The sequence below is a fragment of the Aspergillus neoniger genome (genome assembly GCF_003184625.1).
Source record: "Aspergillus neoniger CBS 115656 unplaced genomic scaffold BO87scaffold_4, whole genome shotgun sequence".
NCBI lineage: Eukaryota > Fungi > Ascomycota > Eurotiomycetes > Eurotiales > Aspergillaceae > Aspergillus > Aspergillus neoniger.
Genome location: NW_020291132.1, coordinates 1,043,006 through 1,070,928, shown reverse-complemented (window position 1 = coordinate 1,070,928; position 27,923 = coordinate 1,043,006). Strand labels below are relative to the sequence as shown.

At 51.4% G+C, this 27,923-nt stretch overlaps 7 protein-coding genes across 7 annotated transcripts; 2 read left to right on the top strand and 5 right to left on the bottom strand.

The window, feature by feature from the left end:
- Window positions 1-552: 552 nt before the first annotated feature.
- BO87DRAFT_373263 (uncharacterized protein) lies at window positions 553-2,440 on the bottom strand. The gene is made up of 2 exons (XM_025622502.1): window positions 1,027-2,440; window positions 553-940 (listed from the first exon to the last, which is right to left on the bottom strand). The coding sequence occupies exons 1-2, from the start codon at window positions 2,056-2,058 to the stop codon at window positions 620-622; spliced, it is 1,353 nt and encodes a 450-aa protein (XP_025483879.1). The 5' UTR covers window positions 2,059-2,440; the 3' UTR covers window positions 553-619.
- A 4,781-nt stretch (window positions 2,441-7,221) lies between these two features.
- On the top strand, window positions 7,222-11,928 carry atrF (ABC drug exporter AtrF; the record flags this gene model as incomplete). The annotated part of the gene is made up of 3 exons (XM_025619095.1): window positions 7,222-10,908; window positions 10,959-11,342; window positions 11,398-11,928. The coding sequence occupies 3 exons, from the start codon at window positions 7,222-7,224 to the stop codon at window positions 11,926-11,928; spliced, it is 4,602 nt and encodes a 1,533-aa protein (XP_025483878.1).
- Window positions 11,929-12,378: 450 nt separating this feature from the next.
- On the bottom strand, window positions 12,379-15,056 carry BO87DRAFT_351282 (uncharacterized protein; the record flags this gene model as incomplete). The annotated part of the gene is made up of 8 exons (XM_025621124.1): window positions 12,379-12,844; window positions 12,940-13,040; window positions 13,120-13,403; window positions 13,478-13,538; window positions 13,590-13,701; window positions 13,751-13,923; window positions 13,978-14,169; window positions 14,241-15,056. 8 exons carry the CDS (start codon window positions 15,054-15,056, stop codon window positions 12,529-12,531), a joined length of 2,055 nt encoding a protein of 684 aa, XP_025483877.1. The 3' UTR covers window positions 12,379-12,528.
- An 884-nt stretch (window positions 15,057-15,940) lies between these two features.
- BO87DRAFT_446301 (uncharacterized protein) lies at window positions 15,941-17,165 on the top strand (the record flags this gene model as incomplete). The annotated part of the gene is made up of 1 exon (XM_025628204.1): window positions 15,941-17,165. A coding segment is annotated over one exon (831 nt), but the record flags the coding sequence as incomplete, so codon positions are not given.
- On the bottom strand, window positions 16,826-17,348 carry BO87DRAFT_300238 (proteasome assembly chaperone 3; the record flags this gene model as incomplete). The annotated part of the gene is made up of 2 exons (XM_025619124.1): window positions 16,826-17,122; window positions 17,175-17,348. 2 exons carry the CDS (start codon window positions 17,346-17,348, stop codon window positions 16,826-16,828), a joined length of 471 nt encoding a protein of 156 aa, XP_025483875.1.
- Window positions 17,349-21,360: 4,012 nt separating this feature from the next.
- cwc21 (U2-type spliceosomal complex subunit CWC21) lies at window positions 21,361-22,370 on the bottom strand. The gene has a single exon (XM_025622501.1). It carries the CDS (start codon window positions 22,193-22,195, stop codon window positions 21,557-21,559), a length of 639 nt encoding a protein of 212 aa, XP_025483874.1. The 5' UTR covers window positions 22,196-22,370; the 3' UTR covers window positions 21,361-21,556.
- Window positions 22,371-23,132: 762 nt separating this feature from the next.
- BO87DRAFT_383262 (mRNA-binding protein PUF3) lies at window positions 23,133-26,140 on the bottom strand (the record flags this gene model as incomplete). The annotated part of the gene is made up of 5 exons (XM_025624651.1): window positions 23,133-23,563; window positions 23,615-24,170; window positions 24,220-24,498; window positions 24,554-25,854; window positions 25,915-26,140. The coding sequence occupies 5 exons, from the start codon at window positions 26,138-26,140 to the stop codon at window positions 23,133-23,135; spliced, it is 2,793 nt and encodes a 930-aa protein (XP_025483873.1).
- Window positions 26,141-27,923: the final 1,783 nt, after the last annotated feature.

Here is a 27,923-nt window from a genome sequence, read left to right as displayed (position 1 = left end):
GTAAATACTCCTTTATTCTGTGTGGTGGTTATGTGTGAGTTGTAGATGGGTGGCTGTTACGTCACTACTTTCTTACTTACTAAGAACCTTACGTGACTATACCGTATTATACAATACCGTAAGAATATTACCGGGGTAGTTGCTTACATAGTAGTATTATCTAGTTGTTCTGTTCGTTGTATCTATGTAGTCATTTCCTCTTCACCGTTTGTTTATATTTTACGTTGGGTGCTATACTAGCAAAGTACTAGGTGGCGATTATATAAGGGATCTGTTGAGGCTAATTTGGCAGGTTCGAGTATTAAAAATTGTGGTGGTGGTGATTAGTTGTTTGGGTGGATATAAACCCTACTATGTAGTATTTACCATCTGTGTAGTTTTGACAGATTGTGCAGATTGGAGAATGATATCGAGAATTAGAAATTCATCTCGTAGTGGTCTGTGAGTGATAATGGTACTATAATGACGTATAGTATAAGTTGGAGGTGGAACTAGACAGTATCTTCACATTGAATTATATCACTGCGCATCACCCAATTCTATCAATCTTGTATGCCGGGTATCATGCTAGTCGCTAACAAAGACAAGACAATCAGACCAGCCAACTCCATGCTAAATGCTATTTATTATTTCCCTTGCTTCGTCGCTCCATTCGTCGCTCGGTTCGCTGCCCATTCCGTACGTTGGTCACTTCCGATGTCACATGCGCGTACCTGCTGCTTGACCCATGTGCGTTATCCAACAGTAATCGCATTGTGAAACTTCCCGGGTCGAATCCCGGTATTGCAGGAATGGGCTGGTTGGGGTTGAGTCCCGATTTGCCCGGCAGCAAGGCGGGGATCTTGTTAACTCCACGCAACGGTTCGATCATCGTCCAATCGCGAGTCACGTCGCGTCGGACTTCGTTGTCGTCTTGTGCGATTCCGCCGTCCGGGGAGATCTGCAGCAAACTCCGATGTCAGTATATATTCCTGCAGTTGGCTCTTGATTTCCAATGTATGCTCAAGGGAATTGGGTACCACGTACGCCAGATGAAAACTTCCGCCCCGGCATATGCACGTAATCATCGAACGAGCTTTCTAGGGCCGCAAAATTGAACCCCTTGTCTGCCGTGAGGGGCTCGAAACGCTGGCCCACTTCTGTCCGGAAATCCACCGGCCGTCGACGCACGGGCTTGTATCGCGGTAGGGCTAGCAGGGGCCCCGGGTAACTCGACCACCAGCATTGGACGACTGGATCAATGTCCAGCGCAAACTGAACTCGGCTCTCCGCGCGGGGTTTCGAGATCAGCATGGCGAAGGTGAACTCACGCGGCAGGCCCGATCGCTGCAGGTTGTTCTCCTCCAGGGTCCACACGATCTCGCCGCCCTCAACGTCGAAGGCTCGGCCGCGTGGGCTTCTGAGCGATCGCACCGATCCCTGAATCCGCATCATCTCATACCGCTTATAACGTCCGTTCACGCCACCGCTGGGCGAGAGACTCGCGACGAGAGGGAGGTCAGAGACACCAAGCGAGCCGCTGAGACTGTAGTTCCATTGTAGGGTTTCAGGGGAAACGGCCCCGTAGAGGAGGTGCGGGGCATGCATGAGGAAGCGGGGATGGCGGGTCCGGTTGCTTGACGATGGCTGCTCCCTTGCGCTCTGAACAGAGGCCCGAATGGTGGCTGCTTTGAAGCGATGGGAGAGTGTATTGGGCGAGTGGAAGACGAAGGTGATACCGAGGAAGTCAACGTGGTTGTGGTCTTGGTTGGACACGGCGGGGCTGGCGTAGAACCCGTGCTGAAGACGCTGCACGTGTGCAGTAATGTACGCATCGCCTGGAAGGTGACGCTCGTAGATACAAGCGCCATTCACGAGGAGACGGGGGTTGACAAGGTTGGGGTCCGGGGTGGCTGTTGGGTCAGAGGGTGGTTGCTTAGCTTGGCCGGCTGGCTTCAGGGGGGACGAAGAGTCCGGCGCTGGAGCGGCAGGACGGTCGATTGTCACCATGGCCATTGTAGGATGCGCCATGGTGAAGGATGGTATTTCTCCTCCATCGCGGTCATCCCGAATACCCATTGCGATATTTTTGTTGGATCTCCATCAGAAAGGAGTGCGGAGGAGGTCGGAGGGAAAAGTGCTATGGTATGTCGAAGTGATGGGTGCGTTTTGCGGGTGGAATGCCCGAGTTTCGCGACCTTATCAGCGAGACCATTTTATCCAGCGTTGGGGAAGGACGATGACGACAAACGAGTCGACAGATGGACGAGGTTATATCAGGTGAGAGAGGCGGCGCGGGTCAGCTGGAAGTCTGCGATGGCCGCATGGGTCGCGGGCGCCAAGAGGAGCAGAATCAGTCGACAGCGATCATTACGAAGACCATTGTCAGGTGAAAGAAAAGGGTCTTTCGATGAGAGACTGACCTCGACGGAGGTGATGAGTTGAGGGAAGGGGAGGCAGCATGGAGGATGGTTGAAAATGAGTAGTTGTGGAGTCGGAACGAATGATGGAGGCGGATCCAGTCACGGGAACCTTATTTCCATTGCCCCCGGAACTTCTTACTGCGCTTCAATATCTCCATTATCAGACGGCTAATCTATCTGATCTCAGACTATGCAAGGGGCCGCAGGTTGATCTCTACTAATCGCTACTAAAACAGCGCTAATCCAGATATCCAGCTCCTATAGTAGTCGCATCGCTATCAGCTGCTACAACGATCAGGAGATCCAGTTGATGCTATCCACCGCAAGATCCAGTTATTAGGTCTGATCTTGCGATCTAAAGAGATCCAGTGTCTGCTTGAAAACCTGTTGGTTTGAGTCACCGTGTGGATCATAGGTAGATAGAGGGAGGCATCGCCATGAGACTCAACTACAGTTCATGACTAGCGTGTATCGTGATCTATAACTAACAAGGTTCGTTCACGGCAAACTACCAAGCAGACAGAATAAACTTGCAATACCCAATTTTGATGAAATTGTCTGACAATAGAATCAGCTGCAATTCCTGACGGCCTGCTCCAGGCCGACTGTGACCTGAGGAAGTGTTGCTTGGGCAGCATTTGGAAATCCGTATCAGGCTCTTCGACTACAAGCCATTACCGTCATGAGAGAGAATACCATCATTGGTCTATTTCAATGAGGCATTTTGGCCGTGGAATACGTGTACAGACCGCTGCTTACAGATTCATTCTCCCTAAATATAATACCGTCGTCTCGTGTCCGGTCTAGACTACCAAGGCCCAGTCCAGCCACCATGCAGGACTATAATACACTGAGTGAGAAGATGGAAGCGTAGCAGGGTAACTCAGGTTCATGATTGACCGATGCTGGTTCGTAAGTAGTGTGTAGCTGGACTAAGCTCGTGTCGATCCATCCCAAAGACAAGCTAGCAACGGGCTAGTAGCATTTGATTAGCACGAAGGGTTCGTGATTGACAGCACTCGATCACCCTTGTTGGTCAGTGAGGAGCTGGCCCTAACACGTCCAACTCCATGCATCGAAAGATATACTCGGTACTGATTGTTGCACCGATCCGCTTCATTTCAATTGGCAACTAGATCTGATGGCAACGACACAGCATGGTTTGTTTCCTACTACAGTAGCTCAATCCTGCATTGTGTTCCACACAAGAGCGATGCCATAGCCTCATAGACACGACAATCGGGATTTGGTTGGGGGTGAACCGGCAACGGATGCCGAAAGAGCAACGCCATTGTGGGGTACTTCCCTGCAGGTTATGCATATAGCCGTGCTATCCGAAGTTGAAAGAAAGCAGGGATTGTTGGTCAATGCGACTTTACTTGAGAATCACATCGACAGCGGACAAGACAGTTTTGCTCCGGAAGGAGACTCGGTTACACGACCAGCCTATACCCTTCGTCGAACACGTGGATCTGGCGGTTTCGCGGCTTGGACATCAACCACCATACATTCAGAGCGCATGCTAATTCGTCAGATGATGCAGATAGACGGGATACGTCGATTCAAGACACGCCAAACCATAACATCGACACGAGGGTATAACGCCAGGTGAACTGTTCCAAAGAAACCGGATTGTGTCACCGGTAGCCGCAGAGGCAGTTCCACGCCAAGAATATAAAAGGCAACGGAAAGCTATTGGCGGGTGGCTAGCAGCCGGGCAGGCTGGATCGTGGAAGATAGTAGTGGCTGGATTGAGATGCAGTGGTGCGAAAGACCGCGGACCCTGGCCTAGAGTGACCGGGCATACTTGGGGCTAGTGCCAACTAGGCACTCTCACCGAGCAACGTGCAGGCTGGCGTCGCAATTTTGCGTCCAGGTGCAGGGAGCCACTAAGCATGAAGAAAGCCACAGTAGATAGATAGATACTCACAGAAATCGAGGAGTGAAAACGAAGCAAGAGACCAAAAAAATTACGAGCCACCCCGCGCTTTGCGTAGCTGCCTGAGCTGACCGCAAAGTGTGCATGGATCCGTCCGAGGTTGCCGCTGCTATACTCGAGTTCCCACTGGAAGAGCACATGCACAGATCCATGACTGGCGCTAATTACCTGTGGACTTTTGCATCCAAACCCCGCAGCCTGGAGTTTCTCCGGTGTAGGCGATGCAGTGCAGTGCCGTGTGATGCTCAGTTTTCCGAGCGCATGCTTGAAAATAGCACATTCCACCCTAGGAAACAGGTTGTGATGGCGGGAAATGTTTAAATATCAGCCTAGGGGGGGGGGGAAATCTCTGGAAAGAGGTCAAAGGTATATATTTCTTAGTCCACTGGAAGCTCAGCAAGAACCAGATGGGGAGCTTGAGCTTGGGAGTGGAGGCGATCCGTGCAGGGAAGGGCTAGACTGATACCGTAGTGAACGGGGGGACGGCCATTATTGGTCAGATAAGTGAGGTTGTTGCCCGTAGGCGATAATCCTAAGGAGTCAGCTGGTGGCCCAAATGGTGGTTGGGTTGTTGCTTGGAGGAGAAAATGTGGGAGATGGAGGGGGAGGGGGTGAGTGAGGCCCAAGCGGTGTGATGGGAGGAAACGGAGCAAACAGGGAAAAGAAGGGGAAATCAAGAGCACAAGGCGATCCGAAAAGGCCTCGGAATCCCAGTTGGAAACGACACGAGTAGGGCGAGAACCGGCACCCATCAGATCTGACAGATCGCACCCGGACGGCATGGCAGTCCCTGGTGAATCAGGTGTGGCTAATCGAGTCCAAGCTCCTGCCCAAGTTGTTTCATGGAAAGATGAGAACCAACCAGAGGCCACGGCCGGAAAAAGCACGCGGAAGAGGAAAAAAAAAAATAAAAATTTTTTTTTAAAGAGAGCGATCGTGCAACTTCGAGCTGTAATTGTGGCTGGACTTGCAGAATCAGCAGCAGCAAGAAGCAAGAGCAGCAACAAGCAGCAGGCTTACTCCATAGTCGGTTCCGAGCCTGTGGCCAAACCCACTTGACTGAATCGTTGACTGACTGGGTTTGGTAGGGAGATGGTCGGCAGGCTGACTCGAGGGTGCCGGGGACCCCGTTCCGGAGTAGTGCCGATTGAGCTCAGAACCGAGAGTGTAAGAGTGAGAATGTGAGAGATCGTCACCCTCAATGATTGATTAATAATGATAGCAATAATTATAGTAATAATATCCGTTTGGTATCACAAAAAAAAGTAAACAGTACCCACGTTAGTAGAAATTACTGGAAGCTCCCCTGCGTCCCAGTTCAGAAGTACACATCAGGCGTCCAGATAAATATCTACGTATATCAATTACTACTTATAGTTAATTAACTAGATGAGCTCATGTCAGACAGAGCCTTGTTATGGATCACAATTAATCTCAGTACTTAAGTAGTAGTGACTGTGATTAATAATATAATAAGAGTCAGCTTCCTATGCCAAGAGAAGGATGATGGATGATGGATGATGGATGATGACGAGGACAAACTCCAGGATGATGAGTTAATTGTCTTATTATATGAGATAGGCAGCAGCAGCAGAAGAGGAAATAATCGAGTCGAGGTTGTTTCGGACTAACCGAAAAGAGACCCCGCTTCGAAATTTCAGATGTTTAAAACTTAACGCTGGACAGGAAGTAAGTGGAAGTAAGAGAAAAGTAGGCTTATCTCCGACCCACCGTTAAGAATGATGACAAGCAGCCCAAACAAACAATCCAAACACCAAAGTCAAAACGAGGAAAGTGCGCCTGGAAGATGAATTCCCTCGCTGAATCCGCGTCGCTCCTTCCGCTTCCAGAGCCATTCGGGTCCAGCCGACCCCTGAATCCATGGCTCCCGTGACCAATCACATTTCTAGAAACTGACATCCGTGGACCTCATCTTGACTCATGAGTAAAAAAGAAGAACAAGATGAAAAAAAGACCCACCGCAGTTCACCCGATGGAATGTCCAGCTTTCCATCGCCTTCTTGCTGCAGTTCCAATTGTCAGCAAATCCACTCCTTCGATTTAGTTCCGCTACCTGGTCCTTCCGTCTCTCTACGCTCTCTGATTGCTTGGTTAATTCCGTCTGCTTGTCGTCGCCGCCACGGATATGGACCCTGGTCCGTTTCGGGTCCATTTGGCATGGCTACAAGCCGAGTCTATTGTCAATGCTCGTTTGCAAGCCTGACAAATCCGTCTTCAATCTTGCCTGTCTTTCTCCAGTTCTTCCCTAATGAATATTTTTTTTTCTCCAAAGTGGTCCCGCGGCGTTAACGTCTGATAACGCCGGCGCCGCCAATATCGTTTATACCCGTGATGCAACGTCCTCCCCTCCTCCACTGACTTATTTATTATCTTTCTCCCCCCCCTCCTTAGTGTCAGTGGATAGCTCTTGTTTCTTTCTCCCTTTGAGTCGGTTACGGTCTTTCTTTCTTTCCTCCTCCACCCTCACCCCAATCTCCACTCCTCTCAAGGCGTGTGCTGGAGCTCCTGGAGCGCCCCAGTTCCGTGCCGCATCAACCCTCTACATCCCCCCCCTAACTGCACTAATCATCGCCTTTATCTTTGGCTGTACATATCTTCCATACATACTCCAGCTAAACGTTGATAACATCCCTTGCCTTTCGTATTCGTGGCATTACCTATTAATATCTATTTATTATCCCTATCCTTTCCCCGTTCTCCTTTCTTCGATCGGAGTTTCACATCTTCAAAAATTTCCTGGGTTCGCCGATTTGTTTTGCGCCACTCGGTTGGTAGCCTACGATATCACCACCACCTTACGTCCGACTTGCAGATCCCTCCCTCGGAATTTGCCTGACGACAGGCGCCACAGTTTCCACCATGGCTGACGAACATCGTCAGCCGGATGCATTGCAAAATGTCCCGACTATAACCCAGGAGCATTCCTACGCCCAAGAAAGCTCCCACGTCATCGCTTCCGACCAAACCGTAACCTCCCAGTCAACTAGCGAGACCGACCTATCTGCTGATGGCCGTTGGGGAGAACAGGAAGAGGAGCCTGTCTCTCGTCGCGGCGCCATGGAGGATTTCGAGGAAATGCGCAAAGAATTGACCCGCCTCAGTTTGCACCAAACCCGTTCCGCTACTCGAGAAGCTCAGCGACTGCGCTCGCGCGCAAGCCAGGCGCGCGATGAGGAGAAGGCTATGGAAGACGACGACGACGACTTGTCCGGCACCACGGACAGCGGTTATGGCGGTTTCGACCTCAGCGAGTTTTTGATGGGCGGCCACCTCGAACGCCGGACGACTGCAGGCGAACCCGCTAAGAAGGTGGGTGTGGTGTTCAAGGACGTCACCGTGAAGGGTGTCGAGACGGGTGCGTCTTTTGTGCGTACCCTTCCGGACGCCGTCATCGGTACCTTTGGACCCGATCTCTACAACATTGTCTGCAAATTCGCCCCCAAACTCCGCTTTGGTCGCAAGCCCCCCGTGAGAGACTTGCTTCACGAGTTCACTGGTGCTGTGCGGGAAGGTGAGATGATGCTGGTGCTGGGAAGACCTGGTGCCGGTTGCTCCACCTTCCTGAAGACCATCGCCAATGACCGAGAAGCCTTCGCCGGCGTCGAGGGTGAGATCAGCTACGGCGGTATGTCCGCGGAGGAGCAGCATAAGCACTTCCGTGGTGAGGTCAACTACAACCAGGAAGATGACCAGCACTTCCCCAACCTCACGGTTTGGCAGACCCTCAAGTTTTCCCTCATTAACAAGACCAAGAAGCACGACAAGGAGAGTATCCCGATCATCATCGATGCTTTGTTGAAGATGTTCGGTATCTCGCACACCAAGAACACCGTGGTCGGCAACGAGTATGTCCGCGGTGTGTCCGGTGGAGAGCGAAAGCGTGTCAGTATCGCGGAGACGCTGGCCACCAAATCCTCCGTCGTCTGCTGGGATAACTCCACCAGAGGTCTCGACGCTAGCACCGCCCTGGATTACGCCAAGTCCCTGCGCATCATGACCGACATCAGCAAGCGGACCACGTTTGTCACCCTGTACCAGGCCGGTGAGAGCATCTACGAACTCATGGACAAGGTGCTGGTGATCGACCAGGGACGCATGCTCTACCAAGGTCCCGCCAACGAGGCGAGACAGTACTTTGTGAATCTTGGTTTCCACTGCCCCGAACAGTCAACCACGGCCGATTTCTTGACTTCCCTGTGCGACCCCAACGCCCGTCAATTCCAGCCCGGCCGGGAAGCTTCGACTCCGAAGACCGCGGAAGAGCTCGAGTCCGTGTTCAGACAAAGCAGTGCCTACCAGCGTATCCTGGACGATGTTTCTGGATATGAGAAGCAGCTTCAAGACTCCAACCAGGAGAGCACCCGTCGCTTCCAGAAGTCGGTCGCCGAGTCGAAGAGTAAGACCGTGTCCAAGAAGTCGCCGTACACCGTTTCTCTGGTCCGCCAGGTTGCCGCCTGTGTGCGTCGTGAGTTCTGGCTGCTCTGGGGTGACAAGACCTCGCTCTACACCAAGTACTTTATCATTCTTTCTAACGGTTTGATTGTCTCGTCCTTGTTCTACGGTGAATCGTTGAATACCAGCGGCGCCTTCTCTCGTGGTGGTGCTCTGTTCTTCTCGATTCTGTTCTTGGGTTGGTTGCAATTGACGGAACTGATGCCGGCGGTCAGTGGTCGTGGCATTGTTGCCCGTCACAAGGATTACGCCTTCTACCGTCCGTCGGCTGTTTCCATCGCTCGTGTGGTTGTGGATTTCCCAGCCATCTTCTGCATGGTCGTTCCCTTCACCATTATCGTCTACTTCATGTCCGGACTCGACGTGACCGCTTCCAAGTTCTGGATCTACTTCCTCTTCGTGTACACGACGACGTTTTGCATCACGTCCATGTATCGCATGTTCGCTGCGCTCTCGCCATCGATTGACGACGCTGTCCGATTCAGTGGTATCGCGCTTAACGTATTGATCCTGTTCGTTGGCTATGTCATCCCCAAGCAATCTCTCATCGATGGTTCGATCTGGTTCGGATGGCTCTTCTACGTCAACCCGTTGTCTTACAGTTACGAAGCCGTTCTGTCCAACGAGTTTGCTGGTCGACTCATGGACTGCGCCTCATCGATGTTGGTCCCCCAGGGCTCTGACTTGGATCCCAGGTACCAGGGATGCTCTCTCACCGGCTCTCAGCTCGGGCAGACGCAGGTTTCGGGTTCCAACTACATCGAGACCGCCTACCAGTTCACCCGCCATCACATGTGGCGTAACTTCGGTGTCGTCATTGCCTTCACTGTGCTCTACATCCTGGTGACCGTTTTTGCTGCCGAGTTTCTGTCGTTCGTCGGTGGTGGCGGTGGTGCCTTGGTATTCAAGCGCTCCAAGCGTGCTAAGCAGCTCACGGCGCAGAGCGGCAAGGGAAGTGACGAAGAGAAGACCCAGGGCGCTGGTGTTCAGGCCCAGTCCAACAGCAACAGCGACTCGTTCAACCGCATCTCATCTAGCGACCGCGTCTTCACCTGGTCCAACGTTGAATATACGGTTCCCTACGGCAATGGCACAAGGAAGCTTCTCAATGGTGTCAACGGCTATGCTAAACCCGGACTCATGATTGCCCTGATGGGTGCTTCCGGAGCTGGTAAGACTACGCTCCTGAACACTCTGGCTCAGCGTCAGAAAATGGGTGTGGTCACTGGCGACATGCTTGTTGATGGTCATCCTCTGGGCACCGACTTCCAGCGAGGCACCGGCTTCTGTGAGCAGATGGATCTCCATGACAATACCGCTACCATCCGCGAAGCTCTCGAATTTTCCGCGCTGCTTCGTCAGGACAGAAACACTCCGGATGAGGAAAAGCTTGCCTACGTCAACCAGATCATTGACCTCTTGGAACTCGAGGAAATTCAGGATGCCATCATTGGCTCCCTCAACGTCGAGCAGAAGAAGCGCGTCACCATCGGTGTCGAGCTGGCTGCCAAGCCCAGTCTTCTTCTTTTCCTCGACGAGCCCACTAGCGGTCTGGACAGTCAAGCGGCCTTTTCCATCGTGCGATTCTTGAAAAAGCTTTCTCAAGCCGGACAGGCTATCGTGTGTACGATCCACCAGCCTTCGTCCATGCTGATTCAACAGTTCGACATGATCTTGGCTCTGAACCCTGGCGGTAACACTTTCTACTTCGGCCCGGTCGGTCATGAAGGACGCGACGTGATCAAGTACTTCGCCGACCGCGGTGTTGTCTGTCCCCCTTCGAAGAACGTCGCCGAGTTCATTCTTGAGACGGCGGCTAAGGCGACCAAGAAGGATGGCAAGAGCTTTGACTGGAACGAGGAATGGAGGAACTCGGAGCAGAACCAAAAGATCCTGGACGAGATCAAGACCATCAGAGAGGAGCGCAGCAAGATCCCGCTTGATGAGCAGGGCGTGCCGTACGAATTCGCTGCTCCTGTTACGACCCAAACCTACCTCCTCATGATGAGACTTTTCAGGCAGTACTGGAGAGATCCCTCTTACTACTATGGAAAGCTTTTCGTCAGTGTCATCATTGGTATCTTCAACGGTTTTGTAAGTACCCTTGGCTCAGCCCTTCAATGCACAGTTACTAATCCATGTAGACCTTCTGGATGCTTGGAAACACCATCTCTAGCATGCAGGACCGGATGTTCTCGATCTTCTTGATTATTCTCCTCCCGCCTATCGTTCTGAACAGTTTGGTCCCCAAGTTCTACATCAATCGGGCACTTTGGGAAGCTCGCGAGTACCCCAGTCGTATCTACGGATGGATCGCATTCTGCACGGCCAACATCATCTGCGAAATCCCAATGGCTATCATCTCCGGACTGATCTACTGGCTGCTGTGGTACTACCCGGCCGGTTTCCCTACGGACTCGAGTAATGCCGGATACGTCTTCCTCATGTCCGTGCTTTTCTTCCTGTTCCAGGCCAGCTGGGGTCAATGGATCTGTGCTTTTGCTCCGTCCTTCACCGTCATTTCCAACGTAAGTTATTCCGTTTTCAGAGTTAACCAAAGCAAACAACTAATACATTCACCAGACCCTTCCCTTCTTCTTCGTCATGACCGGCCTGTTCAACGGTGTCGTCCGTCCTTACTCTGCGTACCCCGTGTTCTGGAAATACTGGATGTACTACGTCAACCCGGTCACCTGGTGGCTCCGCGGTGTCATCTCGAGCGTCTTCCCCACTGTTGACATCGAATGCGCCTCCTCGGAAACCACCCACTTCAACCCTCCCCCCGGCCAAACCTGCTCTCAGTACGCCAGCGACTGGGTCTCGAGTGCCGGCGTCGGTTACCTCTCCAACCCCAACGCCACCTCGGATTGCCAGTACTGCCCCTACGCCAACGGCTCCCAGTACATGCACACCCTCAATGTGCACGATGGCGACAAGTGGCGCTGCTTTGGTATCTTCCTCGCCTATGTGATCATTAACTGGTTCTTGGTCTACTTCATGATCTACTGCGTGCGTGTCCGTGGCTGGTCTTTTGGACTTGGCTACGTCTTCGCTGCGCTGGGAATGTTCTTCGGTAGCATCAAGAAGCTGTTTGTGAGATCACCCAAGGTGTAGAGCTGAGGCTTTGCCACTGTTTATCACAGCCACAGCATTCGTCTGTTTGATGGATGCTGCTGCGTGAGTCGTTCACTCCCGTGATACTCATGGGCGAAGTAAAAACAAACCAAAATACAAATTATTCTTAAAAAAAGATATATACAGGCCTATGTGGCCTGAGATACGATATGAAGCAGCAGGGGGAGGAGGATAGAGAAAAGCACATTGGTTCGGATTTCAATTTTTTTTTTTTTCTTGGTTTATATTATCATGCAGATAGATAGAGATGCATCAGCGTGTGTGTTTGTCGGGTACTAGGCTTGGCTTTTTGATCAAGCCTTTTCTTCATGTTGTTTTCTATTATTTTGGGTTATATTTTGATCCATAATAGGTACATAATGCATATTATTCTATAGAACTATTCTTTGTTATCCTCGCTAGGAGTAGTACTAATAGTAGGGAATGTGTACCAGATTGGGTTAGATCATATTTCTTACTATCAACCGCGATAAATGTCTTGCAGATACATCTACCCACAAATATGACAAACTCCTTATCCCTATCAAGAATAACATCCAGAACACACACCTTCCTCTTCACTACAACTGGGGTCCAACATCAACTCTGACTCTCCGCAAAAAACCACGGCTTCCTCCCCCCACTATACCTTGCCCCCGGCACCCGCATCGGAACCGGAACAGTATTCCCGAATACAGCGGGGAGGTTTGTCCCGTCGTCATCATTATTGGTTGACGATGAAGATGATGATGATTCAGAGGCTTTGCCTTCGCCTTTATCTTTATCTTCGGATATCTTATCCTTGACTTCTGGTGTATCCGTCTTGTCTTCGATAACGGGGACTATTACGCCACATTCCCAGTTTCGGCAGTTCAGCTTGGGGGATTTTGTTGAGCGGTCTTGGACGAGGCGGCCCCTGTTTGTAAGAGAGGTACATGAGTTAGGGGGTGTTGGGATGGGTGAAATCGAAGGTTTTAAGTATGAATGTGGTATGTATGAGGAAATACGTACCAGGCACTTTCGGATAAATTGGCACTTCCGACGTAAGCCCACGCGCGGCATTGGGCTGTTTCTGATAGAGAGATGGGTTCGTCGGGGCGGATGTAGAGGATCTGTTGTTGAGTGTGGGGTGGGATGTTAGCGTTATCGGATTTGTAGGGGAAGAGGAAGGGGGTAGGGTGGTATACGCACCTTGTTATGCATTAACAAGCCTTTTCTTTGACTTTCACAGTCTCGGAGTATATGGCGTGGGAAGTTCTCGCCGTTGTACCATCTTGACTGGAAGCAGATGGTGCCTGCGCAGCGAGGACCACCTTTTGATGTTGCGATGGTGTTCTGGGAGGGGAAGTAGAGACGGAATCGGTCCTTCCATTCGGTGCCCGTGTCTTTCTTGAGGAGTTTGGAGGGGTCGTCGCGTCGGGGGACTGGGAATGATTTGGCGTAGCGGATTGTGAATTCGGTAAGGCCGTCGTCGCCTTTGGGTTAGAGAGATTTAGGTGTTAGTTATCGGGTCTATGGGTAGGGACAAGGAATATGGGAATGTGTCTACCTTGTGAAGCGAGGTACAAGGAGCGGAGAAATTGGTCTGTTATAGCTCCAACGGAGGAAGCCTTGACTTGTGAGCATGTAGCAGATGGTTGTGGCAAAGGGTAGATGCTTACGATGAAGTCGATGTTCAGTGGTACGGATGTACGAAGGTTCAGTCTTTCCACTGCGCGACCTAGGCCGCAGTAGCCTGTTCGTTTCCACGCCATGTCTGTGTGAGAGCCACCGCTGGGACGGTTAGATATATCGATGCGGCTAGTAGCAAAAGGGGACATACATGGTGTGAACGAAGGCATATTTCGATGTTTTGCTAAAGTCAAAGCCATCAAGCTTAGCGATGATGTTCTCATGAAGAGTACTGGCTTCGAGGAAATGAACCAGATCTTCGTAGAAATGGGTTGTTGGCTTCTCGGCGCCATTCTTTTTCGGTAAGTCAATGAGAAAGACGCTCTAGAGGTGTGTCAGCAGGGGTTCTCCAGGGATAGACGCTCTTGTGCTTATTACATTCTCCATGACTCCGTTCATCTCACCCCAGTCAAATGGGGTTAGATTGGCTGTCGGTACCACGAGGCGAAGATATCCAGGGTGGAAGAGCAGCATCAACTTTGAGTGCATGCAAACGACCTGCCCACCCATTGGTGGGAAGCATAACCGCAAGTTCCGCATGGTAGCCGTCTCTGATTCGTACTGACGTTTCTTCCCGGGTGATTAGTTTGTTCTAGACAAGGCTCGATTCCAGGGTGCAATAGACAATGGAGAATACTCACTGTAGCCTCATCCTCGGCTTGCATGACCATCATGAAACGGGTTTTCTCAATGTTGAATTTACTAAACAGCCAATCCATCTCCCACATGAACGAGCTCAAAACGGCAAGCTCTAAATCAGACTTCTGCAAGACCTCTTCAATCTTGATATCGTCCCCTTGCCGGGGACATCCAAAGGCCCATGTCTTTTTGACAATACCCTCTGGATATTGAACCGACGGTGAAGTAGATGGGATCGACCTAGAGCTTGTAGGCTGTGATGCAGACATAATCGTACCTTTAGTGGCCACAGTGGGTTGGACAGTGGGCTTTGGAGCTAAGTCGATCTTCGAGTGCTTAGTCTCACGGAGATCAATGGAGCTAGTATCCTCGGCCTTTCTCTTAGCAAGTCGTGCGAGACGCTCTTGCTCCATCTGCTTTCGATCGAGACCAAAGATACCCATGGACTTAGCAGGTTCTTGGTCGTTTGTCTTCTCTTCGACCTCTTTCACTGAGGGAGATTCAGTGCCCTGGGTCTCGGCTTTCTCAGAGTCGCTAAGTTGCAGAGGACTGGAGGATTCTCCCGAGCCTCCTTGAGCTTCTTGTAACGAGAGCGCGATAGCTCTCTTCAAATCTTCATCGTATTGATCATCATCACCCGCCTCATCATCAGTGTCAGATCCTATTACGGACCGCGACTTCGGAAAGATGGGTACGACGTCATCTGAATCGGACTCTGCTGTAAGATCGACAACCTGTCTCTCGGAGCTGCGACGCTGATCGGGTTCAGAGTCTAGATCAAATGTCTCAAACTGGCGCTCCCCTTCATGTGGAGCCATATTGAATAATTCTTTAATACCAGAAGGTACGATGAGTGAGATAATAGATCCAAGAAAGAGGATAGAGTGATAGTGAGGGTAAAGAGGGGATGAGTCGGTAACAACTAGCGGAATAAATAAAGGCCTGATGGTAGTGTGTGCCGGAGGTTGTCTGTTTATCAGGCCGACGCTAGAGATGCTCCAGCGCAACAAAATAGGCGCAACGCTGTATTCATCAAACAAATGACCCGATAACTAAGCAAGAAGTCTTACAGTTAGGAAATAAGAAGTTTGACTGGATTTGGAGGAGGTTGTTAGGAGAGAGGAAGTGCAGGTTCACTTCACACCCTGGGATCCTGGCAGTTGGCACGTGACCGAGACGGGCTGGGCTGGGAGAGCACCAGTTGAAACCCCCAATGCACCAACAGGGCAAAAGGATGCAGGATATCTGCTAAGTATTTATAGTGAGAGGAAACGGGGATATTTTTAGAGCTGTAATTTACTGGGTCTACAACTCAGAGTATTAACTATGTGGAAGCATTCACTACCAGCAACTTATGTTTGATTGCGTTTGGCTAATAAGACACATGCAAGCAGTTGGCCATGCACAGCTGCTCCAGACCACGGTGTTCCCGACTAGCACAGATGGCCCCCTCTGCCAATATTTGCATCTAGCTTTGCCCTCAAGTTTGCTGCTTGATCTAGAATCAAACAACATCTCCAAACTTCTCGCACATCTTCGTTCACCTGATGACATGGCGGGAGTGGTTCCGTCAGGAGCTCTTGAGAGCCAAGGCTTGTATCAGAGTCTGGTGCAAGAGCACAACCGCCATGACCCCAGAAATCGTGGGTAAGTCGTGCTCGTCTTGTTTTCAATCTCGGACTTTGTTCGCTGCTAACATCGGACGCCGGCAAGACCAGTAGTTCGTTTTGTCAAGCCCTTGTACGACAAAGAATCGGGGGCTGTTAGTGATTTCGAAGAACATGACAAGCAGCCGAAGTACCGTGAGGTAGCCAATGAACAGATCACTAAGATGCTGAAAGTAGCTCGGTTTGACCCACAGCCAATGTCGAAGTGTCTCCTGTACCGTCTCCCCCTGGAAGTCAGACTAAAAATATGGGAATGCCTATTCCCGCACAACTGGAGCACCGTGGAGCTGGAGGAATTCGCACAGACGACAACGGGCCTCGCTATCTTCCTGACCTCTCATCAGATCTTCCATGAAGCCTTGCTGGTCTTCTTCTATTCGCTTGCATACAGCAGGCTTGTCCTCAAGGAGTACGGAGGCTCTACCGTGCATTACCTCAAAAGTGTCCCCTTGAAGCTGGATCGATGCATTTATAAGCGTAGAGGATTCATCTGTCTCGACATTGAGTGCGATAAAGAAAGAACGTTTGGATCGCTTGTGCTTTCACTTGGTGACAAGAACCATGAGACGGCAGTTCGACGTCGCTGGGGTTTTGCGCTCTTCATTACAACTTTGAGAATGGAGGGGCCCTTGCGTGTCCATGATCTGACCGTCGCTGTCACGGAAAACTGGAAAATCCCCGGGTTTGACGAGAACGATTTGGTCCAGGCTCTGTTCAGTGGGGCCTTCACGGTCCTTGGAAGACTGGTATTCGTGGGCTTCACTAGAATGGAACGAAGACGTCTCACCAACCTAATACTCGCGAGGCAGGACCCGTGCGTGCAGCTCATGCGACGTAGGGATGATGCTGAGGATATAGTTCGGTAAGTGGTAGTTCCTGGCATAGAGTTGATCATGTCATTGGGCCACCTTATTGGCTCATTAGATGCATTGCAGCACGAGGTCAATGACGGCAAAGAAAACATCTCTATCCGCGTCGGCAGTTTCAAGTCCAAGCCCCAAAACAAGCATACGTTTCTCATTGGGCGTCTTGGTGACAATGGCACTGGCGATTTGACGAGCATAAAGCTGACCAACTACTTCATGTCCAGGAGCCCGGCCACCGAGGAGTGACGTGGCAGTCAGATTGCCAATAGGAAGAAGACTGTCCTCAGCAGGCTCGGAGATGGTGTGAAAGCCCTCTGTTCCTGGGTTTTTGTTCTCAAGTGGCACGTGCAGCTGAAGTAGGTTAGTTGAGATGAGAAGAGCATGGCATGATCATTTGACTAACCCAATGTCCTAGTCGGCCTTTCTGTGAAATAGTGATTAGAATCCTATCACTGAATTTGATCAAGGTGACATTTGTCTGGATGCCCTTGACATCTCCCACAACCTGCTTCGTGACTGCGGGGTAGGGCAGGTTTAGATCCTGGAGTTGGTTGATGTCGAAAGGTTCACTATCCATGGTTGTTTTTTAGTGTGATTTAAGTTTATGAGATACCCTGACAAGCAATGAGATGCACAAGTTCTCTTCTTGGGATGATGGGAAAAAAGATAAGAATAAAACAATAACACTGTGATAAACACAAGGAAACGCGACGAAGCAGAAGAAGAGGAGAGAGAAGAGTGAAGAGGGGTGACTGGCCGTGAAGTACATCCTAGGCGGTGAGGCTATACTCACCGCTTTACGGGCAGAATGTGGCCGCCGCCTGATTTTTTTCACGGCACTCTCTTATCGCTCTTCACTTTTACTTTCAGTCTGGGACCTGGTTTACTTTGTCTTGCAATTAAGACAAAGGGTCAAATCTAGTGATCATGCCCAAGTTTGTCCCCCGCCAGCGAAAGCAAAAGCACAAGCAGAGGGAGGCAACAACCGCTCCGGTAGACACCAATGTTGCCGAACTTGCGCCCGTCTCCAAGGATGAGAAGGAAGCTAAACGGCAGAAGCTAAAAGAAGAATTGCGAGCACAGCACGCTCAGGTTTCTTCCAAGAAGCAGAAGCGCTTGGACAAGTATATCGTGTGTGCGCCTCTATATTGGCCATCCTCTATCGTTATATCTAACACTTTGGACAGGAAAACAAGCTAAAGAAAGAAGAGAATCTCGAGCTGCTTAAAAAGCTCGCGCAATCCAAGGTTGATACCTCGGCCCTCCAGAGCTCCAAGGAATTAGGAAAGCGCAAGCGACAAGATGAAGTACCGGCCGTATCTAGAACCGCGGATCACGACTCGCGCCAGGATCAGGACCTAGACTTTTCGGACGACGATTCGGACGATTCGTTGCCCCAATCGAAGACCACTGTTAACGAATCTAAATCCGAAGCCCCCGCGCAAAAGCCCGCAGAGAACCCAGCGACCGGTATCGGGTTGAAGCGCCCTCTGGAACTCGGTCCGGATGGGTTTCCGGTTCTCAAGAAGCGAAAGCAGGTTGCTAAGAAACCAGAGATAACCATCACGATGCCGGAAGTGCCGTGGGAAGGATTTGGCTCAGATGAGGATCAAGACGAAGACGGGGAATCCGAAGAGGGCGAAGATGAAGATTCAGAGGGAACATCGTCCGATGGCTCAAGTGACGAAAGCGGCAGTGAGGGTGAGGGCGATGAGGACGAAGATGAGGATGATAGCGAGGAAGACGATGAAGAGAGTGAGGAAGATGACGACGAAGAAGGCGAAGAGGAAGAGAAGCACAAAGTGGGCCAACCTCGACAATCCGCCTTCAAATCTTGGGCTAGACAGCAGATCAATGATGCCATCGGTTTCAAGCCTACCACTGTTCCAGTCGTCGAGGAGCAGGCGTTCATTCCAGAACGCAAGAAGCCAGTCAGGAACACCGTTGCCGAGGAGGAACCCTTGCCCTTGGAACTTCAGGTCACCACGGGGGATCCCAACCGGAAAGCCTTTAGTGTCCAGGTCAACCGGTCAGAGGAAATACAAAATGCACGCTTGGGACTGCCGGTTGTTGGCGAGGAACAGAAGATCATGGAAGCAATCTACAATAACTCCTCGATCGTGATATGGGGTGCTACTGGTTCCGGAAAGACAACCCAGCTTCCCCAATTCCTCTTCGAAGCGGGCTATGGCAACCCCAACAGCCCCAATCCAGGCATGATCGGAGTAACTCAACCACGCCGAGTCGCAGCAGTCAGTATGGCGAAGCGTGTAGGCGAAGAGCTGGGCGAATTCTCCGACCAGGTCTCCTACCAGATTCGATTTGAGAGTACGGCATCCAGCAAGACCGCAATCAAGTTCATGACCGACGGTATCCTCATCCGCGAAATTGCCGAAGACTTTTCCCTTAGCAAGTATTCGGTCATTGTGATTGATGAAGCCCACGAACGGAGCGTCAACACCGATATTCTCATTGGAATGGTCAGCCGCATTGTCGACTTGCGGAAGGCTATGCAGGAGGAAGACCCGTCCGTCAAGCCTCTGAAGCTCGTGGTCATGTCTGCCACCCTGCGCATCTCCGATTTTACACAAAACCCGAACCTCTTCCGTCAAGGACCGCCACCTTTGGTTCAAGCACAAGGTCGCCAGTATCCTGTCACCATCCACTTCTCTCGACGTACCAACCGCGATTATATTGAAGAGGCATTCCGCAAGGTGTCGAGAGGTCACCGCAAGCTGCCTCCGGGCGGGATGCTTGTGTTCATGACCGGACAGAACGAAATCCGTCAGCTGTCCAAGCGTTTGAAGCAGGCCTTCAAACCCACCCAGCGCGGCGAAGCCACTCAAGCCAGGGTCCAGATCTCTGCCAACGATGCACCACTGGAGGCGGAAGATTTCGAGATCGGCGGTACCGATCTGTCACTTGCTGGCAACCAGGAAGATGACGAGAGTGATTACGAAATCACTGGACTGGATGAACCCGAGGAAGATGAGGACGAGTTTGATCTGGGTGAAGAGGCCATGAGCTCGACGACGCGAGTTCACGTGCTCCCATTGTACTCTCAGCTTCCTACCAAGGAGCAACTTAGGGTTTTCGAACCCCCGCCGGAAGGCTCCCGACTCATTGTCTTAGCCACCAACGTGGCTGAGACAAGTCTTACAATCCCAGGTATAAAGTACGTGTTTGACTGTGGTAGAGCCAAGGAGAAGCAGTACGATCTCGCAACAGGTGTCCAGAAATTCCAGATTGAATGGATCAGCAAGGCCAGTGCCAACCAGCGAGCTGGACGTGCTGGTAGAACTGGACCTGGTCATTGCTACCGTCTGTACTCTTCAGCAATCTACGAGAACGAGTTCGCCGAATACACTGACCCGGAGATTCTGCGGACGCCAATTGAGGGTGTCGTACTTCAGATGAAGAGCATGGGACTTCACAATGTCATCAACTTCCCATTCCCTACACCTCCCAGCCGCGAGGGTCTAGCCAAGGCTGAAAAGCTCCTCAAGAACCTGGGCGCACTCACATCCGAAGGCCAGATCACGCAAGTAGGTAACCGCCTATCTACATACCCTCTGTCTCCCCGGTTCGGCAAGATGCTGTACGTCGGCCACCAGCACGGCTGTATGCCGTACGTCATCGCACTTGTTTCCGCCCTCGCAGTCGGCGATCTGTTTGTTCCCGAGAACCAGATCGATCCTACACCAGCGAAGGACGACAGCGAGCGCAACGGTGTATACACGAACGCGGACCGTCTCGAAGACACCGCCCGGGAGCAGCGCCACAAGGACTACGCTCGGGTTCACCGTCTTTTCAGCAAGCACGATGACACATCCGACGCACTGAAGTACCTATCGGCAATTTGCGCCTACGGATACGCATCCGATGGCGATGCGTTCTGTGACAAGATGTTCCTGCGCGCAAAGGCCTTCAAGGAAGCCACGCAGCTCCGCCGCCAGCTGACAGACATCGTGCGCAGCAACAACCCGGGCTTGGTCCAGGCCTATCAAGCACGCTTGCCCGAACCGACCGAAAAGCAGGTGAAGGCCATCAAGCAGATCATCACGGCCGGGTTCATCGACAATGTTGCTCTCCGCGCCGACCTTGCGCCCGTCCCGCCTGAGATGCACCGTACCCCCAAGCGAGCAATCGATGTTCCCTACTTCACGCTGATGAGGTCTCGTGACGGACCCGGCTTGGAGCTGGACGAAAAGGTTGTCTATGTGCACCCGTCGTCTGTCATTGCGCAGCTCTCCGCTAAGGAGATGCCCCAATACATTGTCTACTCGCATCTCCAGCAATCGTCGCCTTCCATTGTGTCTGCGGACCAGACCCCTAAGATCCGGATGTATCCCCTCGCTACACCCAGCGGACTACAGCTGTCCGCGCTGGCACACGGAACGCCATTGATCGAGTACGGCAAGCCGATTGGCAAGACGGAGTTGATCGAGGGTATTCCTCAACGGCGATCATGCTGGGTGATCCCGTCTCTGGTGGGTGAGGCCGGCGGAGCACGGTGGCCGCTACCAGCCAAGAAGGTCATCCAGAGAAAGGATGCGAAGGAGGGATGGGTGATAGAAAAATTTGTCGCATAATGTATATACATATACCAGACACTTACAATTACAAAAGTGATGATGATGCAATAATATGAATCTGCCATAGCCATAACAATAATAAAAGTAAACCAGCACCCATACCAACCACTAACACCACCATAAAACAACAAAAAGAAGAACAACTGGAAATCATAAAACCCACCCCATGTCCCAAATCAATAAGAAAAACCTATTTCTCCTCCTTAATCCCCAACGCCCTCCTCAACCTCTCACTCTCCTCAATCTTCGCCTCCGCCAACTCATGCACCTGATAACTCTTAAACTGGCGTCTCTCCTTAGGCGGCAAATCCCAAGCCCTACGACCGCGTCTCCCTGCACCACCACCATTCCCATTCCCTCCTCCATCACCCCGTTCCCTCTCCTCCTCCATCTCCCTAACTAACCTCTTCCTCAACGCCTCACACCTCTCATCAATCTCCTCCTCTGTCAACACCTTCTCTTCATCACCCTCACCCTCATCCTCCTCACCCTCCTCCTTCTTCACCTCATCCTCCTCCTTCTTAGATCCCTTCTTCTTCTTAGATCTCTCCTCCTCCTCAATCCTCTCATTCTCCTCCTCCAACCTCTCCCTCTCCTCCATGACCTTCACTTCGATTGCGCGCCGCCGATCATGCTCCAGGATCTGCTTGTCGGGTTGGCGCTGCTTGAAGGGTTTGTCTAACGGGTGCTCGGAGGAGTTCGCGCCGCTGATGGGTGGGTATGGCGCGCCGTACCCGGCGTTGCGCGGCTTCATGAATGCGAAGTTGCGTTGTACGTAGCCGGAGGTACCGCTGCCTCGGGGGGTGGAGAGGCCGACGTTGGAGGACATTTTGTTTATGTGTTTTGTGGTTTTCTTTCTGTGGTTGTCTGGTTCTGGGTCTTGTAGTTGTGAGGTGTTGTGTAGTTTGTTGTGAGGGTTGGTTTATGGGTGTGGAAGGTGGGTGTGTGGTGGTTGAGGATGGTAGATATTATGGTTGCTGGAGAGGCGAAGGTCTGGATCGGCGAGTCATGCGGCGATGGAGGGAGCTTAATGTCACGTGATGATAAGGGAGTGATAAGACGAGAGTGAAGGGAGAACAAAGTTGGTTGGTTAGTTACGTCAAATTGCTGCAGTTCCTCTACAATAGCTACTTGAATACGATAGTTGAATCAGCAACGGCAATGCTTTTCATTTTGATCGTCTGTATACCGAGACAGCAAGGCCTCTACATACTCTAGGCATCCCTTATATTCTCCCTATTTCCAGGTCTCCCATATGTCCATGTCCAAGGTCCCGTTTTGTAACCCATCGAGGAAAATCAAGCGCGATGTCCCATGAACCCGTTATTCACCAATAAAGACGCCGGCCCCTCGTGTGTGTGTGTGGACAAAGAGAAACAGAAAACATTGATAAGCTATGGAGGCGTGTCCTCATTTTCATGACGTCGAACTTCAGAGTAACAGAAGAAGGGGAATACATCGACAAGCAATTAAATGGGTAGAGGGGTAGAAAAGAAGTATCAAGAAGTGAAAGGAGGGCTGGAGGCGAAAATTGAAAGCAATGTAAAAATAGAAAAAAGACATCAGTTTCCGCCGTTACCCTCGTTGTAGCGCCATAAAGCCATGAAGCTGGGCATGAAGGTAATGAAGCTCCGCGCTTCTAAGCCTCTTTCACGCCCATAATATGTATATCCCCAAGTATTAGAATCAAGTTGGGAGAATGTGCGTGACCAGTTATAAAGATATATTTCATAAGAAGTAAGAATAACGTTCGGAACGTAACAGGCCTAGGTGCTGCCAGTGACTTCGACAGAGTCGCTGGTGACCGGGTTGGCCGACTCGCATTCCGCCAAGGGCGTCACCGTGCTTTTCGCCGTATGCTTAGATTCCGAGGAGCCATCAGCATTGCTCTGCGTATCGGTGGGAGGCGGGGTCGGGGGAGCGGCGCCAACCACAGGAGCACGGCAGTTCTCGACACCATTCACAGCCCTTTTGGAAGGCTGGGGTGAGGACTTGTGCGAGTTGGGAGGCGTCGTCGATGTGGCTGCGTGGGCCAGGGGAGCGCCGGCGGGTGGCATGACCCCCCCAATCAGCTTTTCAATCGCCACGATCTGCTTGCCATAACTGAACTTCTTCAATTGATCAAGCATCGGCTGGATGCGTACGGCCAGACTATACTTCTCTTCGGACGTGTCCTCCAGCTGTCCAAGGATCTTTTCTATAACGGAAGTTAGTAGTCATAACATGGGCGGCTTGGAATGCAACTCACGGATCACATAGTTGCCGTACTGATCACGCATGAGGCTGATCAAGGGGCTGTCGCCGCGCTCGTTGACACTCGTCAGCGTGCTAATCATCTGCCGACGTTGAGACTCCTCGCCGTATTCAATGCTCTTCTCGACCACATTGCTGGCGAACTTGTGCTTGGAGTAAGTCAAGAGTTGCGACATCACCACTGTGATCATGCGAGACCGGTCTTTATCTTCACCATTCTCGATGACATGCTGGATGACATAGTTGCCAAACTGGTCCGTGATCAACTTTGACGTGCAGGCATGCAGTTCACCCAAGATAGACTCCCGGTCCACTTCCTCGCAGTGCTCCAGCATGCGCTGAATGACACGGCACCCATATGGGTGTGTAGCCAGTCGGTCAACTTGGCCCTTGAAGGCATTTATGATAAACTGGACATATTGAGACGGGACTCTCTCGATGGCCTTCTGGATGACATGATTGCCGTTCTGGTCCCGAACACAGCGAATCACTTGGGTCTCCAGTTCTTTGACCATTGATGCTTGCTGATCGGTGAGGATGTGTTCCAATGCCTGTCGCAGATTAGTATTTCGTATTGGGAGCCGAGCAGAAGACACTTACCTTTTGCACCACGCGGCACCCGTACATTTGGGTAGACAGGGACAGGATGTGTCCCTTCATCTGGTTTGCCAAAATCTTCTTCTGGGTCTGGTTTCCGTGTTCAAAGAGCTTCTGAACAACGTAGTTGCCGAACACATCCGTCATCAACTGCAAGCTGTTGGACTGGATCTCGCGAAACACCTGTTCCTTCTCATCGCTGTTGGCCGTCTCTAGCTTCTGTTGAATGAAGCGCGACCCGTGCTGGTCGCCACTGAATTCCACGATGTGCCCATAGATATCCTTACTCGAAATTAGCAACATACTTTTCCCGAGACCCGACCTGACCATTACTCACCTTCAGCTCGTAGCGCTTGTTCCCCTTGTTTTGAGCCCTGAACTCCTCTAGCACTGGACTCCTGACCACTTGTGAAGGATCATGCTCACGATGACCCCGAGAGACAAGGGCTGCTGCGCCAATCTGGGCGACAGGATGGTAAAACGAGAGGGCGTTGAGTCTCTGTGCTTGGTAACCCGCAAGATCATAAGCAGGAGGAATTTGGACCCTGTGCAGTGGATTGACTGCCTGCTGCGAAAGCTCCTGCTCGGCTCGTAGCTTCTGCTCCAACAGGGCAGCTGCATTCCCCGTCACTTGACCTGCGGAACCGGTCCGAAAGTGTGCGCCATTATCCTGGGCATAGAAGGGGCTGTCAATGCGATACTCAGTAGGAGATATCGGGTTTGTGTCCTGGACACGAGATCTACTCGGCTGGTATCCCAATGGTAGCTCTGTTGGCACACCTTCGTTACTATAACCGGGCGGAAGTTGGTACTCGCTCTCGTCACCACCGTTCTGATATTTCAAGCGCGTCAGACTGGCATCATACGATTTGTGTGGTAAGTAGGCTGGACGATTAATGCCCGGATGTCCCGAGAAGTTGCCCTCGTTCAGCTGCAGCTTGTTAAAACCAGAGCCAAGATCGACGGAGCCACTACCAGACCGTCCCTCGTAGCCCTGGCTCTCGGAGTGGAATGACGGGTAGGTGGAGTGAGATGGTCGTTGTGGTGCGAAGGAAGCCGAGTTATGCGCAGTATGGGAATAGGAGTTGCGGCCCATGTGCTGCGTCATGTAATCGGGTAGAGCAGACTGCAGGGTTGACATGCCCATCGACGTGGTCACATCATCGGATCTTTGATTGTCTAGTGGGCTTGTGAACCCTGCCTTGATCGGAAACCCAGATCCCACAGGGCTACCCCCAAAGGCAGAAGTGTTCACCTGCCGCCTGCCATCAGCGTTTCTCATTCCGAAATTGCCAAGGCTCATGCCCTCGCCTGACGGCGAGATGCCGTCCGACCCGGTGCTCAGGTAAGCTTTATGCCCAGCACCGCCACTTGATCCAATCCCCGACTTGGGCAGGGCAAAATATGAAGAAGAGTCGGTACTATCAGGAATACCAGCCGCGCTGCGCTCATTGGCGCGTGTCTGTACGGGAGATGTAGTCATGCCGCTATTCGGAGCTCGCGACAAGGTGGCCGCCGATGTGTTGATCGTAGTCCATGGGAGGTTGGGACGGCTATTCCATCCATCGGATTCGGAAGACGAGAGCAAAGAACTTGACCCAGCCTTGCCCTCGAAAGCATTCTCCACAGTGTGCTGGTCTATAAGGTCCATGTCAGCGGCAATATCCCAAGTAGACAACTGTCCAAGGAGCTGCGTACCATCCAAACCGCTTGCCCATATACTGCCATTCCAGTTTCCGTTTCCACCACCGAAGCCTGTCCCCATACTCGAGGGAGCTCCTCGCGTCCTCTCACCATTAAACCCCGATGAAGTCATATTCCCCGACCGGCTTGAACGAACCTGTGTAGCAGTCAACGAGCCAGTCCACTTGCCGCTTGTCCGGACACCACGTACATTATGAACTGAATTCTGGTTGGAAGCCATTATGAATCCTCCCCGTAGATATGAACCACACCGTAAATGTTCACCGTATGGATAGTCGTTCGTAGCCGACTGTAAGGGTGTTGTATGATGTCGTTATCCCTGCACTATCGTTCCTGATACACTAGATGACAATGAAGCTGAAGTGATACGGATAATTATACGACCCGTAATGGGTGGATCGAGGCACGAGGTGACTGGTGAATACCGAACTGCACGAGTCAGCCATCCGATCAGACTGGAGATCAAAGCACTTGTAGCCAGTTGCGAACTGTTCGATGAGGTGTAAACTTACAAAGGAGCGAAGAATCAGGACACCAAAGGAAAGGGATGGAGGAGAGATAGGGCGGCAGCGAAGACGTTGCCGAAGAATAGGATTTGGATCGGGTCCAGAATAGACGCGGTCAGGCGCTGTACAAATTATACAGGGATCGAAGGGGGGGGTGCCACGAAAGGGAGAAGTAGCGTGGCAGGCGAGAAATGCTAGGCGGAGGAAGGAGGGAGGGAGGCCGTCAACAACGCAAGGTGACAAGAGCTTGATAAAAAGCGGTTTGCTTTGTCCACCCACGGCCCAGCAAGTAGCCGTAGATCGAAATCGGCAGTAAGTATTGCGACGTTACTATGCTCCGTGCATGCTCCAGGAAGTTCGAATCTTGCAGATCGCCCTCATGTGCCCTTTGAAGGCAAAGGGAGGGATGGCCGACACGGGGGGGTTTTTCGTTTAATCAGACAGAGACGTTAGGAGCTCGGGCGAATCGCAGCGGCAAGGGGGGAGGGACAAAGGGTGAGAGAGAGGGTGCAGTTGGTATGGGCGGAGAATGTGCTTGTTGCGCAAAAAAAGACGTGATTAGTGGAGGGTCGAAGGATGGGAATGTGGACGAGAGACAAGGCCCAGCATTAATATAATCCAGCTGTGACACAGACAAGCGCAAGCATGACACCCGAAGTGGTTCCGAGCAGATCAGTCAGGCCTTTTATCCTTTTGTCGCAGGTTCGGTTCGGCCTCCACCACTGGGCGCTGGATGGCGAAAGTTTGGAAGGGTGGAGGGGAGGGAGGGAATAACGACAATAAATGACCGAAGAGTAGAGATAATATGATGACAGAGCGAGAGGGAAGAAAAGGATCAAATGATGAAATGAGGAGGTTAAAAAAGGAAAATATAAAAAATTATAAAAGAGGAAAAAGTTAAAAAAGGTTTGTTGAGAGTGACGGTCGAAATAAAGCAGGAAATGGGGGGAAAAAGGTTATTTAATCAAATTAAGGAAAACGGGAAAGAAAAAAAAAAAGGGTCTAGTCTGGTCAATGTGAGAGAAAAGACCAAGATTGGTAGCACAAAAAAGAGATTTGCGAGAAGAATGACAAGGGAAGGGAGAGATGAGTAGAGGGGTGGTAAAAAAAAGAGGAGATGATGAGGGAAAGAAAAGAAGAAAGAAAAAGGCGAGAGAAAATCCAGATGAAGGAACAGGGGGAAAACCTGCAGGCTTCAAGGACAGTGAGAAGAAGGGAAAAAAGAAATCACCAACGGACCTCTTTTCTGGCAGGGCGCAGGATTGATTCGAGGATGAGGATTGGAGATGATAGATAAGCTGGGCAGGTCAAGCTGGAAAAAAGATGCTGCGTGTCTTGCGGCAAACGACCGATTCTTTTGGCGCCCATCGGTAATCTTACCGGCGATGACAATACCAGACGATCTGTCGATCCCATCAGGTACTTGGCAGGCGTACGGCCATCGCCGCTGCTGGGCAGGTACCGGGCGTATCGCTCTGCCCACCAGGCCCCGTCTGA

Coding starts and splice junctions, on each gene's coding strand:
- BO87DRAFT_373263 (XM_025622502.1), bottom strand. CDS start 2,058: ATGGGTATTCGGGATGACCGCGATGGAGGAGAAATACCATCCTTCACC. Junction 941..1,026: donor GGCGGAAGTTTTCATCTGGC/GTACGTGGTACC, acceptor AGTTTGCTGCAG/ATCTCCCCGGACGGCGGAAT.
- cwc21 (XM_025622501.1), bottom strand. CDS start 22,195: ATGTCCTCCAACGTCGGCCTCTCCACCCCCCGAGGCAGCGGTACCTCC.